At 33.9% G+C, this 17235-nt stretch overlaps 2 protein-coding genes and 1 long non-coding RNA gene across 4 annotated transcripts in view; 1 reads left to right on the top strand and 2 right to left on the bottom strand.

Annotated features, from left to right (window-relative positions):
* Positions 1 to 7041, bottom strand: part of LOC100868024 (cell adhesion molecule Dscam2) — a 111635-nt gene extending 104594 nt beyond the window's left edge. Inside the window, exon 1 of one of the 2 annotated variants that reach the window (XM_086906440.1) lies at positions 6461 to 7041. In XM_086906440.1, coding sequence (XP_086762566.1) covers positions 6461 to 6587 — 127 coding nt within the window. In that variant the 5' untranslated portion in view covers positions 6588 to 7041. The remainder of the gene's footprint in view (positions 1 to 6460) is intronic. The other variant, XM_086906441.1, reaches the window with a different exon arrangement.
* A 153-nt stretch (positions 7042 to 7194) lies between these two features.
* LOC147657851 (uncharacterized) lies at positions 7195 to 12237 on the bottom strand. Its single transcript, XR_015291719.1, has 3 exons — positions 11521 to 12237; positions 8639 to 8722; positions 7195 to 7316 (listed from the first exon to the last, which is right to left on the bottom strand). It is a non-coding gene; the product is annotated as an uncharacterized LOC147657851 (long non-coding RNA).
* Positions 12238 to 13277: 1040 nt separating this feature from the next.
* On the top strand, positions 13278 to 15089 carry LOC100864323 (uncharacterized). Its single transcript, XM_012491168.3, has 4 exons — positions 13278 to 14174; positions 14243 to 14405; positions 14485 to 14688; positions 14759 to 15089. The coding sequence occupies exons 1-4, from the start codon at positions 13991 to 13993 to the stop codon at positions 14955 to 14957; spliced, it is 750 nt and encodes a 249-aa protein (XP_012346622.2). The 5' UTR covers positions 13278 to 13990; the 3' UTR covers positions 14958 to 15089.
* The last annotated feature ends 2146 nt before the right edge of the window (positions 15090 to 17235 follow it).

The following is a 17235-nucleotide window of genomic DNA, read 5'->3' as shown; positions in this document are numbered from 1 at the left end:
TTCCACTTTATTTCCATCTTTCCACGTTTTACTTCTCTCTTTTTTTTTTCTCTCTTTCACCTAGCCAAAGCTTTGTTCTATCCACGCCCACCGATATTGAATTTTCATCACGCCGGATTAACTTTTCTTTTTTGTTATCGGCTATCCCATATTGATTAATGTATCCATCTGTTTCTTCGTGCTCGCGCTTTCTTTTTATTGTTCCCCGCACGCCTTCTATATTCCGGCTGGCCATCGGTCGTTTTTATTCCTCTTCCCGTATCCGCCTTCCATCGCACTTTTCCATTTTCCACCCGCGCGGAATCCACGGACCCGATAATGAATATTCAAATTTCGAGACGAGGCTTGGCGGCCGGTGGCGCGCCACGCGCGATACAAAAATTTAAGAGCGATGGACTTTCCGATACCCGATGTCGGCCAACTCGATGTATCATCGATTACGCCGATTCCATGTATATATATATACCTTCTGGCCACGATTTAATTTCTAATCGAACGATATATATACATCGAGGCTTCGATCGATTATCGATCGTGTATCGCGTTCCTTTTTCTTTTTTAATTTCGTTTTTTCGTAATTAAAAAAAATATTCCGTATATTAACCGAACCGAGCGTTAACGAATATTTTCCTCTAAAGTGGGGAGATGTTGAGATTTTTTTTTTTTTTTTTTATTCTCGAACGTATTCGCATCCCTTGCGAGTTAAGAATGAAAGTTAAGAATGAAGCGAAGTAATCAAAGGCGAGAAAAAGCTGGAAAGCTTGGTGTCACTGACTCGATCAAATTGAGTGAGAGACGCGTGTGATTAAATGCGGATTCGTTCGCTCGATACACGCTCTATATATATACGGTTATTCATTTCGTTAACGACCGAGTTCAACGTCCCCTCCTTAATGCCCGCTTTAACGTTAATACGCATAATACTCGACACTTAACTCCCCGGAGCAAAGTAGTCGAGGCCTCTGTTAGCCCGACGGACGTCCGACTCGAGCCGATCTTATCCACTGCGTGGCCGATGAATATCCGATCCACGTACTTGCCACGTAAATACAGCTTGCCGCAACCTTCTCGGTGGAAGGTTATTCGTTTCTCGCGATTGATCGATGGTATTTTTATTTCTATCTGTAAATATTTCATCTTTGTATCCGATATGGGGCGATGTCACGACAAATTTGTAATGTTATATGTTTCGCGTTATCAATCACCATCGAGAAAGTTCGTATCGATTTTTTTTCAAATCGATGAAGAATTTACCCTTCGTATCAATTTACTCTCCCCTCTCGATGAAAGAAATGCATCGAAAATGCATCGAAAATGAATTTTATCTCCCTTTCGAAAAGTTTCGAAATATTATCAAAATATTTCTGAACTAAAAAATTTCAATTTATCGGAAATCCAGATCTTTTTCCAAGAGAGAGAGAGAGAGAGAAAGGGGAAAAACACGCCATTCCATTTTCATTCGTTTCCAAACTCGTCTAAAAAAAATCGTCACGACTTTTCCAAACGGTATTTCTTACGATCGCTCGAATTTTTTTTCCAAATTTTTCAAAAATCAAAATGTTGGAGCTTGAAGAACAAAAGAACGAAGGAAAAGCAACGATAGAGAAAAGAAAGTTCGTAATCGAATCGTAAAGATATACCGCAATTATCGGCGAGACTCGTCGCGTCAGCGGATCTCTCCCTTCGAAAAAGCATCGTTTAACCGCGAGATTTGATTAGATGGCTGCTTAATTTGCACGCTGGCGTCCGTTGCGACCAACTTTCGTCGAAAAGGGACAAAAAGCCGGTGGTAATACGCCCCCCACTCCGTATCGTTTCCTTCCATCCTCGAGAGCAGAAGATCGGTCGCGCAACGTCGAATAAATTTGATCGAACGAGTTAAACGGCGGAGGCGTTGATAAAACACGAGCGATTGGACGGCTCGATCGCGAAAAAGAAAGCACCGTGATGTCGCGTTAAACGGACGCATAGGATAGCCACGAGCGATCTTGCATCCTCCGTTGCATCCTTCCATCCCTCCATCGTTTCATCGTTTTAATTAAAATTAAACTAATTGCCTCGCTCGGGGGACGAGGGAAAAACGGGGAGAAAAGTGAACGTGGCGGTACGTAGGAACAGACAATGAAATTGGTATTGGTTATAATTGCGTCATTCCGATATTGTTTGCCCGATGGTTCGAATAACGATCATCCATTTCCACCGTACATTGTACATTGTCCAAATATTTGTCGAGCCCAGTGAAATCACATATATATAGCGATAACTTATAAAAACAACGTTTCTACGTTTTGCGCTGCACATAGTTAAATATTCGGCCGTGTACGGAGGCGAGCAACTTTTTTTTTTTTTTATTTGTTCTTCGTTAGTCGATATATAGTTGCCGTTTTTTCCACCGTGATACCACCTACGCCCGTTCGTTAAGATATCGCGCCGTGCAAATACTCGCCGGATTTCGGAATCGCGTTGAATGGAAAATGGCGGCGGTCGCCCCCGTTCGAATTATCTAATGTATTCAGCTCGCGTTAGGCAGGAAATTAAAGTTCACGAGTGACGGGTCGTGCGAACGACTTCCGTGAAATCAACGATCCTCGTTGTTCCACCGCGGCGTTCCATCAATTAGCTCCGTCGCTGGGGCGATAACGCGTCCCCGCAAATGATCCTAATCCCTGAAAATGTATTTCGCAGGACAAGCTATATCCATTTACGCCCTTCCTTCTCCCTTTTCTTTTCCACTTTTCTCTTCGTTTTTTTCTCTTTTGTTGTTTTGTTTCGTTCTTTTTTTAAGAAAGAAGGAGACGCATAGAGATTCGATTTTAAACGGAGGAACGAAGGAAGTAATAGACGAGAATGCCTAGACGTTTAAATTCGTTAAGAGGGGTGAAAAAGAGAGTAAGAAAGCAGCGTTGCATCCTCGGTGGATGGATTAAAGGAAGCGAGAATTTATCCACCGCGTCGCGGGAGATACACCGAGCTATCGACTTTCAAAGGCAGCCGACTTTATAATTCCTCGTACATCCAAGAGTTAATCCTTTAATCCAATAACGATGAAAGCGAGGTTCGGTGTTCGAACGCACTTGAATTGAAATCGGAAAAGGCGTCTCGAGATCGTTCCGAGCCGAGTGCGATAAGGAGAGCTTCTCAAAGGAATCGTGGGGAGGGGGAGGGGGAAGGGGGAAATAGAGCGGTTGCTCCATTTCAGCGGCCGCTCAAAGAAGAATATAAATGCTAAGTGTCCACTCTCTTTCTTCCTTCTTCTTCGCGCACGATATTTTTTTCGAAATAACGTTCCTCCTCCTCGACTCGATGGACGAGACAACTTTTCGATTCGTAACGCGTTTCAGATAGATAATTCTCCTTAAAAGACAATTATTTCTCTACACCAGCGACACGACGATTCGTGCATTCTCCATTAACGAAATTAGGCGGCCAAGTAGTAGTCGATCCGTTCTGGAATTGCCCTTCCGCAACGTCGTAGTTAACTTCTCCCCCTCTAATCGTCTTTGATGGCGGTAAATTGGGGATGTCGGGATCGGAGAAGCGAAGAAAATTTCGGGATGATCGGCGATACTATTTTCTTAATCGTTCGTGGAGATGTTAAGATTGCGATAACGGGACGGTACAATTCAATCTTTTCTCTCGAATCGGTACTAATTTTGATTTTAACGAAGCGAAATCTTTCGAAGGGGATATCGTAAATTTTTCATCGCATTAACTTTCGACTCAGCATGGAAAATGGGTATCGACTGCACCGAATCACGCAAAGTGATATAATACCATTGATATTTTAATAAGCGACGATGAAATTCCGAATGATGGAAATCTACTGCTGGAATTCGTGGAGAACGATGAACCGGGGGAAATTGGAACGAACATTTTCATATACCGATTCGGACGAATTAAATTTCGTACGTGAAGTAAACGTGATCGAGTTAACGTTGGAAACGAACGTTGGAGAGAAGAAAATTTGGAAATATCGAGTTTCAAGAAATTTTCACGATTTCCTTTACTACTCGCGAAAACTTCGCGATGTTACCCTCCCACAAAATATCCACAAAAACTTTCGTTTAATTAAGAACGCGTTCTCGAATTTCTAAACAAACTCGGTTAAACGACAAAATCCGACATCCGAATTATTTCAAACGGAGTGTAAACAAATCGACGGAAAAAAAAGGGGGGGAAAGATTCGATATCTGTTTCCGCAAATGTTTCGTTGACCTCGATTCGTAATGCAAATAACAAGATAAATTAGAGAGCGGGCCGGCTCTCGTTTCGGTTCGAAAGGTTCGAATCGACTCTCTTTCTCGGTATTGCTCGATCGAATTTATCCTCCGCCCGAACTTCCTCCCTCGCTTCGGCTTATTCGGTTCGATTCTCTCGAGGCGAAGTCGTGACCCTGTTCTCGCTATTCAAAAGTTAGATCCGGAAGTTAACTTCACACTCGAGGCTCGACCCTCTGCCGGACAGACTAATTTCAACGATGCACTCGCGTAATACGCGTACGTGTCTCGCGTGATTTCCAAGTTTAGGCTGCTTTTACACACCATCTCGGAAATGAGCGAAATTCGTCTTGAATTTTCTCGACGTGAACACTACTAGTAATAGTAGTAATAGTAGTAGTAGTAGTAATACGTTTTACAGAGCGACTACACGTCCATTGTTATCGTTTTACGTATTAAATCGGTAGCGATGCTACAGTTTAGAATCTCATCTCTGCTTGAACCGGTCGATTTCGACACCGGTTGGACGGACGGCGCACAAATGCCATCGATCAAACGTCCTCTGGCGATCCTATCGCCTCTGGCAGAAGGGAAATGGATTTCATTGGCAGGAGATCGCCGATGTTCCTGTCTCTATTCACGGTCTATCTACGGCCGGCTATTATGATAATTAACTTGCAGTTTTGGACACCACCTGAGAGGTAATCGACGCGAGACGGGGCCAACGAGACTAAAGCCTCGTTTAATTGGAAGACAGTAATACGATTTTATACACGTTTCTGCTCTAACGTGGTTTAACGAAGTACGTTTAATCTATTACAATCTACGCTTGTAATCTATTGGATCGGCAATTACCACAAATCGATACACGCGAACACGATTTCTGATCAATCCTCATAGATGATCTCGTCAAAATATACACGGGGTTGAAAACGAGAAATGGAGGTAGAGGAAAACAAGGTCTATCGAGAGTAACTCGTGGCCGACCAGTAGCAGGATTTCATTAGCCATCGGCTATTAAACTTCCGTAACGAAGCGGACAGCCTGTCCTTCCTGCAGGGCGCAATAAGTTCGCGCGAATCGAGTAATAAATCCGGCAACGATTCGATCCTTTGGTTGAATTTTTAAAAGAGCACGGTGATAAATCACGTAAATGGAAGGAATCTTGCGTTTCGAGGTAATGGATCAAGAAAAAAAAATCGCTTTATCGACGACATTTTTCGCTACGTTTTTGCTACGGTGTAAATCAACATGCTCGCTCATAATTATGTAAAATAATTATCCTTTTAACACACCGGCACGATCGTTCGAACCACGATAGCCACACATCGCGTAAACATTTGGAGAACACGATTCGTTTTTGCCGGCAAATTAAATAACCTACGAAATCTCTCGATACGTGCACTGGCACGCGGAAAGCCAGCGAGTCTAGAGAGGTGTTCGACACGATCGATCATTCTCGTTGTTTGCGGTAATCGTATCGGTTGTTCAAACAACGCGTTTCCAACGAGTCGTAAAAATGGCAGCTGCCAATCTACCTTCGACTCCCTTCGTCCCTGTTCCTATCAAGTTGGCGAGATTCGTTCGAACGCGGGTCACGGACTCCCGAGTTCGTTAGCTTTTTGTCCGTCCTTTTATCCGTCCGAGCTCGAATTCGTTTACCTGCCGTGGCGAGTCTTGCAAAAACTTTCTCCTTTCTTTCTCCTCGTATTTAACTCCCGACGATTCGATAACATAGAGGAGATTGCCGGCGAGGGGAACCGAACTCGTAATAATACGCGCGATAGGTTCGATGGGAATTTTCTCGTGGAATTCGTAAAAGAAAAATCGATCGATCGATGAAAAGTGATAAAATTTTGATGAAAGAAAGGGGGGGGGCATCCCTACGGAATTGAATCGGAACTGAAGAATCACCCAAGCGATTCTGCTAATTCGGAGGGAATTTGGCCTGGTCAGCGGATCGAGACGAAGATCGTCTACCAACAACGAGATCCTTTGTTGGTCGATCGTTCTCACTCGTTTGCTACTTCTATCTTTTCACCGAGATCTATCCGCCCCTACTCCCACCCCCTATTATCTAACTGAAACACGAGTTTAACCGACGGTTTTTCTCGTCCGTTCTTCTCGTCTTCTTCCGAATCGGAATAATCCCGTTTTCGTTCCCGAGAGTATCAAGGTGTATCGAATCAATCGTTAAAGGATCGCGCGTTAAAAAAAAGTGTGATGAAGAGTGGATCACTCACCGTTCAGCAGGATGACGAGGATCCAAAGAAAGAGAAGGGCCGGAGCCACGTGGCGTGATGAATCGGCGAACAGGCAGGGGCTCATCCTGATCCACGGTCGATTCTGTTCCTCGCGTGCCGCGGTCATCGGGCCTCGAAGAAGGGGGTAGGTGCTCGCGGATGGAAACTCTACCACCGTCCACTCCACCGGCCCTCCACGCAAGGATCGACTTTCTCTCTTTCTCTCTCTCTCTCTTCCTTTCGATGTTCAACCCTTATCCGTCCAACACACCAGATCTGCGCCTGTTCCTCGCACGAAATCCTGTCTCTCAAGGCACTCGCCGCGCCGGGCGCCAGTGAGAGACTGTTCGACTTTCGTGGCGCGCGACAGGTTCCCGCGGTGATTCGTGGTTCGTGCGCGGCCGGCTGTCCTCGACCACCTTCGGCTTCGCTCGAGTCACACACACACTCAGCCATCCTGCCGCACCATTACTCGCCCGCCACAGGCCTAAGTACTCGCTGCACGCGAGTATCCGTGTGCCGTGGGGGGTTACGAGAAGTTTCCAACCGCAGCTCAGGCTGCGCACCAGCGAACCACCACCACCACCACCTCTCCTCTTTCCTTCTGCACCGTGTGATCCTGGCCTGCGAACTCCTCTCTCGTCGCATCCTTATTCAGCGAACACCAGCCTCCGTCCATCCAGCCTCGACCATCGCTGTTCCGTGCTTACGTGTAGTCTTCGTATGCTATCGCCCTGGTCGTTACCCGTTCATCCGTCGAACAGCGCGGGGACCGGTGCTTGTTGTAACCTTGTAACGCGTCCACCATCGTGTCACGGACGAAAATTAAATAGTGCGCGCCGTTTACGTCGCCATTCTAAACAAAAATTCCGCTCTATTGTTTCTTTCGTACAGAGTTTCGACGCTCGACGCTGTTGGAGAGTATATATATATTCTTATGAAAAAAACAGGTTTTACGGATATTTAGAAAATAGGTATACGATGAAACGAGGTGGAAAATAAGGAAGCTACGGATAATCGGAGAGAGAGAGAGAGAGAGGGAGGAGGGATAAGTGATATTATTATTATCGGGTTTAAATTCTCTAACAGAGAGAGAAAGAAGCCGTAGAATTTTACGTAAAATGTTCAATCTATCGGCAAACGCGATAATGATTTTCCCCTTTAATTAAAATACATTCCATTTAACGTTGTATAAATATTTCTTATTAATTCCGGCACGGTATAATCGCGAGATATTAATACAGTATCGATAATCGTTGCGCGTGATACATACACGTTTGCCTGACGATGGCGATCGTTAAATCGCGGATGGGAATTAGATTTCACGGCGCGAATTATTTTCCAAGATTTCCAGCCGGCTTTTCAAATGTCAGAAGCAAAGGTGAGCTCGACAATCGAGAGCGAGCGAGCTCGGTATAACGTCAAAGAGCGATATGAACTGTTGTTCCACGTGCTATTGGCGCAGCCATAGGCACAAATTAAATAGCGATGCTGATCGGCCCGCTTTCGATCAAACCGAGCTTCATCTTCCGTTTCTTCGAATTCCCATTCCCAAAGAGCGTGCTCGATGCGCGTTTTTTTTTTTTTTTTTGAAAAATTACCCAAGTTCTATCATGCGTGAACACAGCGGCGGAAAAAAAAAAACGTGTGTTTCATCTTGCCTGAGTCAAAGTATCGAATGAAACATTATACGCGATTTAACGTATTTCGCGATTATAAACCGCGTATTGCATCGTATGCAACGGCGATACTGATAACGATACAAAAAACAAAGTTCGATAAAGCGAATAACGAAATCGATAAAAAACAATTCCACGATGACTTCAAACAATTGGTTACAATTCGTTGCGTATACGTTTGTATTTTTCTTTATTAAAACATGTATATAAAGTCAATTGGAATCCATCGTGGAATGAAATCTATTATCGCGTCGATCGATAAAAGAACAATAGATAAATGTAAAAGTATACTATTACAAAAATTTCTACTTCTTTTGAGCTATTTTCTTCCTGAACATGATGTTTGATAAAAAGCAGTTTGGTATATAAAAAGGTATTTAATAACTGATACAGCGTGTAACGATACGATTAAATACATGCATACGAGATAAATCTCTCTTTCGCAAATCCTTTGACATCTATTTTCGAGCTACGTAATTAAATTACGTACAATACTTACTTGACTTTTGATGTTATCACACAAACTCTTCGCAATTAAGCCAGAAGAAGAAAGAAGTCATTCGATATCATTCGCATCTACTGGCTGAAAAACAAGAAAAATATACGTGTAATGTATAAAGAGTAGATAGATAATATCTGTATATCTAAATAAATTTTCTAACTTTTAATCTGGCATTTAAAAACGAAACAGCCAAAGAATTAAACGAAAAAAACTTCTCATCGATTCTCTCCTCTCCGATCGTCGAGATAGGTTTAGAGCACCTTTTTTACGAAGAGAAAGAAACACGGTGAACATCTCGCGAACGATTTCAAAAGCTATCGTTTGATTCGCAAAACAACAACAGCCGCTATTATACGAATAGATTGGCGAGCAGTTTTTATTGGAAACTGATACGTCGAGCAGCTTTTTGTTTGAAACGAAATCCATTGACGCGAACTTGAGAAGCGGCCAGCCATGCAAATTATTTGGTACGCGCAACAAGAACGCACATATCCGGGGGGGGGGGGGGGATCATTTGTGGCCAAATCGCCGTACCACGATCACCTTGTTTCCGCTATTATTTGTTACGAGCGATCAGGAAGGAACGCGACTACCAACATCTCGGAAGTAACAGGCTCATCAGCTAACATTTTGCGGTAAATTAATGTCGAGGAATGGTAATGATTAATTGATCCGTTCGATGATGTTCGTTGTCCGTGATGATTCTTCTAAATTACAAAATAAAAGTGAAGAATGGATAAATGATGGTGCGATTCACATTCTGACGACGAATAAAAATTGGAAAGGATCGATGAAATTTTTCAAGAGTTTAGCGATTGAATGGAGGATTCGATAAATCATTATTAAGGTTAGATAAAAAGAAAAATTGATGATGGAGAAAAACTTGGATTTGACTTGTGTTAAAGATTGAGAAACTGTCTTGGAATCTTTTCCACTTAATCCATAATATATTACGCTAATCTATTTATGAATATTTTTATATTCAATTACATGCTGAAAACAACGTTATGCATAATTTAATGTTAAGTTTATTCTTGCTTCATATATATTAATGGCGCATTAAAATATACGTAATCTTTCATATTTACCGCTCAATAACCACTTCAGCGTGAATTTCGTCAAATAACGATATAATTTAATAATAGCGCAGTGTTCGATACGTTCAAAATACGATAATACATTTTTATCGATGTTATCACACTTTTTAAAAAATATATATACACGTGAAGATATTCGTTCTTACGAATCTTTTTCGAAGATGATTTCGAACGTGATAATAAGATTTGTAAAATAATGAAAATAATTTTTCAAATATTTATTCCATTCAAATGTTTGAAAATTTATTCGAAATTATAGCATCAACATTGCTTAAAATCATGTTAAGGCGTTAAAAAATTCTTCCAAAAGAATTGAAAAGATTCTACGAGATAATCATACAAGTATTATAAAATTATTATAATACTTGTTATTATAACGATGTTTTGAATAAAAAGCTACTTTCTTCATATATTATATTATCAAACACGTATACTAATTTACATGGTAATAATATTGTTAATATATTTTAATTTTAATAATATTTTTTAATCATCTTACTCTTTAATATCTATTGACAAAATAGATATGCATGTATGAAGATGTCTATAACTTCTACAATTTTCAGCGTAATAAATTCTTTTTCTTGGTATCAGTGTACATGTATATCGATGCATATTGGAAAAAATGGAAATGGAAGAGAATCTAAATTTGACAGATTATTTCTTGAAGAGTTTCGTATAATTAAAAAAAAATATATATATATATATATACATATAATATTATATAAATTTGGATATATAATATATAATTTTCAACTATTTCACATAAAAAAATAAAACTTATTTTTATTAAATAAATTTAATGATGCACTCATAATAACATACAATCTTTAATATAAATACTAAAATGAAGAAACTATGAAACTTCAAAATAATATGAAGTGCTCTTTATTAAAAAGTTATAAAATTTTTCATCTAATTAGTAGACAAAGAGAGGAAATAGTGGAAGAAGAACATAGAGTAAAAATATTGAAATCAGCGCCATCTTCAGAATATCGCAAATATATATAAAAGGATAGAAGATATTGAGAAAAGGATAAAAATATGATAAAAATGGACAATCAACGCCATCTCTTGAGCATGAAAAATACTCTTTTTAAAACATAAGAATAAGAATTGAAGAACAATGCCATCTATGGAATTTTAAAGATTTTTCTTCAAACATTTTTTATTAAAATAAAACTTAAAAAAAAAAATGACAGATTTAAATAAATAAAATTGAGAAAAATTATAAAATTATAGAATTTCTATATATTTCAATTTTTTTTGTAAAATAAATTTTATTATTATTATTAATCTTATAAATTTAAAAAAAAATTCAATTCCTAAATTTAAAAATATCCTATTTAATTATAAATCTAATTTAACTTGCCAAATAATTTTCTATAATTTTTAGATTTTTCAATATTGATTCAATTTTTACTATTTCTTTCTTTTTTAATATTATACTATATTTTGATTAAATCTTTGACTTAATTAAATTTTTAAATCGAATAATACAATTTTTCAAAATAAAATAAAAATCTATTTCTATGCTAAAAATTTATATATTTTTACACTTTACAGCTTTACTTTAAAATCTTCATTTTAAATACGAATAGAAAAATAAATTTTTTACAAATAATTAGTCAATTAGTTCATGATATTTGCTATATAATTTTTAATTGCATCACATATTATCAAACAATAATAATATAATGATGTAAATCAAATAATCAATACATATATATCATTATATATGTTATAATCATAAATAATATATCAAATAAAAATAAATCTTACCGCATGAAGATTGCTACGAATATTGAAGAGCCACTCTAACCACTCGATCGGATCTCATCCATTCTCCTTTAATACGCAAAAAATTATTCATTTTTATATAAATTCTTTCGGTGTATAATAATATTAAGAAAAAAAAACAATATTAACAATATAATTAAATATAAATTCTATTTTAAAAGTTCGATAATACAAGTTAATATTAATATACGAATATATGAATTAATAATCAAATATGAATATAAAAAATAAATTACTTCTCAAAGAATTATCGATTGTAATAATATTCAATAAATAAATAAATTGAATAAATGCGTATTAATGAAATAATATAAAAGAAAAAGAATAATTGTTAAATAAAGTATTAAGGAACAGACAGATCACACAAAAAAACAAAATGTCTAACCGTCACAAAGTTTTGACAAGAGAATAATACATCGCATCGCGATTTCGATATATATATAAAAAATGTTTAATTCTTATACAGGATATAATATATAAGAATTATTTTGGGCTTTCGAGTATAAAATAAACACAGAAATAATAACCCACGAATTGAACGTACAAATAACGTAATTAGATAAGAAATATATATATGTGAGAATATGTGTGTAATATACATATATATGAATTTATTATAATATTAATTATATTTAACTATTTTTATTTAACTATATAAATAAAAGAGATTTATAACTATGTTTTCGTTAAAAAATAAAATCTTACCATATTTGCATGAATTATTGAATTATCTTCTAATTATCACGATATATACAAAAATTTTTACTACATTCTTCCATCCCGTGTTCAAAATTCCAATCAAACAATAATATTCACAAAAACGTTTAATTCTGATATAATAATGATTAAATAAATATATATTAATTATTCAAGGCTTGATAATCAATAATTAAGCTCAATAATTATATTATAATATTCTATCAATAAAAATTATATATATTTGAATCATGAAACACGATCACCACAATTTTCAACTGTAGACTAATGTCATGCGCGTTATGATGTATATTATGATGCGCACTATGATGCGCATTGATTCGTTTCATCACCGAGCCTCCGAGCCACCGAGTAGTTTTTTGATTGGTTAGAGATGCGCGATTCTTTATTTCAAATCCATGCGAAAATTGAAATACTGTATAATATGTCATGTTCTAATTGCAATCAATCAAAAAATTCAATTCAATTATTCTTTATAATGTTCATATATTGACTAATAATAAGTTACATAAAATCAAAATTTTTAAATAAATATTTAAAATATATAAAATTAAATTAAAATAAAACAATAAACAAGTTTAAAATCTTAGAAATATGTAATATGTATGCCAAGTAAGTAAGTAAAAACGGATTTCCAATTTTTGAAAGAGGTTATAAGAAATGTTTTCATGCTTCAAGCATAATATAGATAAAAGATAAAGACAAATATAATGAAAATAACACAAATAAATATATATCGAAAAGAAATTTAAAAAAGAAATGTGAATCTCTAAAATAATTTAATTTTATAAAATAAATTAAATATAATAAATTAATTAATATATATTTTTTTAATAAAAAGACAATTAAAGCATATTCTAAATATATCTATTTTGAAAAAAAATATATTACTTGATGTAAATGAGTCATCAATAATAAAATTTCTATGATACGAAAAAACATTGAATGTAATCATGTCCATTTTATATCTTACCTGTTTTTTGCATTCAAGAGATGGCACTAATAGTCAATTCTTATTCTATCTTTATCCTTCTCTTTCTATTTGCTATCCTTTCTATATAACATTTATTTCATTTACCACATTCTGAAGATGGCGCTAATTCCTATATTTTTACCTTATTTTTGTTCTTTCGCTACTTCCTTTTTTATATTGTTTATATTTATTTTTAATGCGTGATCATAGGCATTATATTTTCGTTACTTTTATTTCTCAAAGTTACTAAGTGTCTTAATTGTTAATGTAAAATCAAATTACAATTATATGTTTCATAATAATTTATATAAATATAATTGAAATAAATATAAATGTTATATTTTTTATTTGTAATTTTATATTGAAATTTAATTACAATTGTTATTTTTCTTAACATTATCTTATTCCAAATCGAATCAATAACATTGAAAATGAAAAAGAGTTTTGATTTCCTTGAGATAGAAGAAAAAATATATTGAATATATCTTTTTCTTTCCTTGGTTATGCAATTCCTTTCAATAATTTACGTAAAAAATATAATTAAATATAAAAGAAAGAAAATAAATTTTTAAGAAAAAGTATAAATCTTTTCAAAGATAAAAATATTAACAAAATAAAATTTTTTTTTCTTATTATAAACTTACTATGAAATTTAATAATCCAATCACATAAGATAAGAATAAAAATTAAACTAAGAATTTCTTCAACTATTATAATTTGTAATCAACTAATATAATTATAACAGCATTATAAATATACAAAATGTCTAAATATGAAGATTTAATGCAAGCTATTGCATGCTTGAGTAAAAATATTTGTAATTTTCCAATTGGAGCAGTCTCTATAGAAGATTTTAAACCAATTGAAGAAAAAATTAGAACTACTCGAGAGTCATTGAAACATTTAAATGCCAAATTATTATTACTTAAAGCACAGAATGAATACAGTATGTTATAGAAGTATTATATACAAAACAAATTATGATTATATAAACATTTTTCAATATGATTTTAGAAAGAAATGAAGAGTTGGAAGAAGATACAGAAAATATAGTAACAAATTTACATGAAGCAACAGCAAATTCTCTTATAAATAATGCAGCAATTAAATTATGTCTGCATTCGTATGGTATACAAGCTATTTTAAGAGGTGAAGAAGGTGATCATGATATGCAAAAGTATGAAAAATCAAATAATTTAAATCTTAAAATTTTAGAAAAAAAAAAAAAATATTTAATAGTTTTATTATCTTTTCAGAAAAATTTATGCATGTATGTGTAAACTTTTTGTTTTGAATGATAATATTTTGTCTATAGAAAAAGAAATAGAAAATGCATTAAAAAAGCAATTGGAATTAAAAATTCAATGTCGAAATGCATTATTTGAATATAAAGATTTTTTAAAGGAACAGGAGGAATTACGCAACAAAAGATTAGAAGAAACAAATCCTCAGCATGCAATGTAAGTATATCTGTGCAACAATATATCAGTAAGATTTTAATTCTTTATATTCTATTCAATTTTTTTTTAGTAACAAAGAAAGAATAAATAAAACAATAGAAAAAATTAATATGATGAAAAAATTAATCGTAAATTTTATTGCTGCCTCAAGTCATATGTTAAATGAACCATTTTATGTACAAATGCTAGAAGATCATAGAGAATTAGTTAATTTTGAAACAATTTTAAAAATTTCTCAAAATTCAGAAATTACAAATGAAAACACCTAAATATATAAAAGAAAACATTATAAATGATATTCTATTCTTTATTACTTTTGTACTTTAACTTGTACTATGTTTTTAATGGAACAATTTTATGTAAATTTTAAATAAAATATATTGTGTTATCTTTTGAAATAATAACTTTTTTAACTTATTGAATACAAATTCTTTAAAAATATAAGTTTATATCACCAACTGATAATTTCACGTAATAACAATATGAAATTTTAATTTTTTTGAAATATTTTTTATATAAGGATAAAAAAATTTTAAGTACATCACATATTTTTTCCCCTATAGAAAAAATGTATACGTATATATGAGAAGATTCTTAAAACAAAATAAAAAACTTAAAAGTTAGATGTTTATTCTCTCTATTTACCGCATATTAATATAACTTGAAGCTTTGGAAACATTTTCTTTTTCTACAATATACGTTGAAAAAGAAGATAAAATATACTCGAAATGTATATTCGAGTTGTCAAATTATGTAAAGTTAAAAAGAAATCGTACAAGAAATTTAATAAGAATTCTTTTTGTTTGACTAAGTGCGCAGGCACAACGCTTATTTACAGGAAAAAATTTTCGCGCATTTTCAATATCTTTTTCAAATTCTATTAAAGCGGTTTTTATCAGACGGTTTTATGTATATATATATATATATATGTATACATGTATACATATATATATATATATATTAATCGATAAATAACAATTCGTAAGCCAATGATTACGAATTGAAAGATAGGATTTCAATCACAGCTTACAAGTACGATAGAAATGTATTATATAGGGGAGAGAGGTGCACATTTGCTGACATAATCAATAAAAACATGATTCCATTTCGTAAATTACATTGTCATTTATATTAAGTGAATATAACGCGTTAAATTTTTATGGTCCGGTGTGTCTTTCAGTCTCGTATTTCTCACCATTAGGATGCAAACCGCTCTCCACCCTTTATTCTTATACGCTTGTTAGCGTAAACACAGAATCCATTGGAATAGTATTCAAACAATTTAATTTCTATGTACATTAATCTTCTTTTTTTTTTTTTTCTTTAATAGATTATTAGTTTCGTAAGTGGAAAGAAAACGAATCCACTAATATAATAACAAAAGCATGATAAAAGTGAACAATGTCGTTTCATTAATATAATAGAATATCCTCGCTCAAAAACTTCCGACATCTTTGTCTTTGTGTTTGTAGACATGTATGAAATGGACAAAATATTTCAAAGCATCTTCGATACTTTTAAATTGTCTATAAATTAGCGAATGGAATAATTATTAGTGATTTCATACTCCTTCATCCAATTTCATCACAAAGAACACATCCACTTCTCACTGGCATCATTAAGATTACATGGTAATAAAATTAGTCGATCGCTGCCATTGCGAGACAGTGGTATTTACTGTAGTAACATACAGCTTATTAATCGTCATTATTGATATTGATATTGTTTATGCATATATGTATATATATATATACATATATATATATAATTTTATTAATTATGTATATATATATATAATTTGAAGCTGATACATCTCCCAACATCTGACGTTTCATATATTTTAACTTTTCATGTTTCCGTGTGCGTACTTCTATATCCACTTCCAATAATTTCTATTTACAAAAATTAATCGTCGCCCGATTTGTTTTTATTCTTCATAGCATAACGTCTCCTCACTATATCGATAAACTTCTCAAATTTTTATAACATCATCAATCACACTTATTACATGAGCATACTATCATTATGCACATGAGCTGCCAATTCCATACAAATGGCAAATGATCATTGAACACAAGCTATAAAATGCTCCAGCAATGAATACATAGAAAAACGAATAATAATTAAAATGTACATTAATCGTATATTATCAGATCACGTTTGTTGAATAAAATAAATCGCATGATCGAATAATTTACTAGAAAAAAAGTGCGACAATTAATAATATATATATATAATGCATTTTTAATAAACATTTCAATGCAAAACATTTAAAAAACAAATCGGAATTGATTTATAATAAATTGAAAATAGAATAATGAAGAAAGATTCCGTTCTTAGAATGCATGCAAAAAGTAACCAGGATTAAATAAATAACTGATAAACAAATATTATAATTAATACAAAAAAAAGATATTGAGTAAAATTTTTCAAAATTTAAATACATAATAAAAATACTTAATTTCGCTTTGTAATGGCTACAAAATAATCAATTGAAAAAAAAAACGCAATGGAAAGCACGTATTTTCTATGCATTATCTTGCAATC

The sequence above is a fragment of the Apis florea genome, unplaced genomic scaffold (genome assembly GCF_048593485.1).
Source record: "Apis florea isolate Af1SG1 unplaced genomic scaffold, ASM4859348v1 contig_2495_pilon, whole genome shotgun sequence".
NCBI classification, from domain to species: Eukaryota; Metazoa; Arthropoda; class Insecta; order Hymenoptera; family Apidae; genus Apis; species Apis florea.
This window is presented reverse-complemented; position numbering and strand designations above follow the sequence as displayed.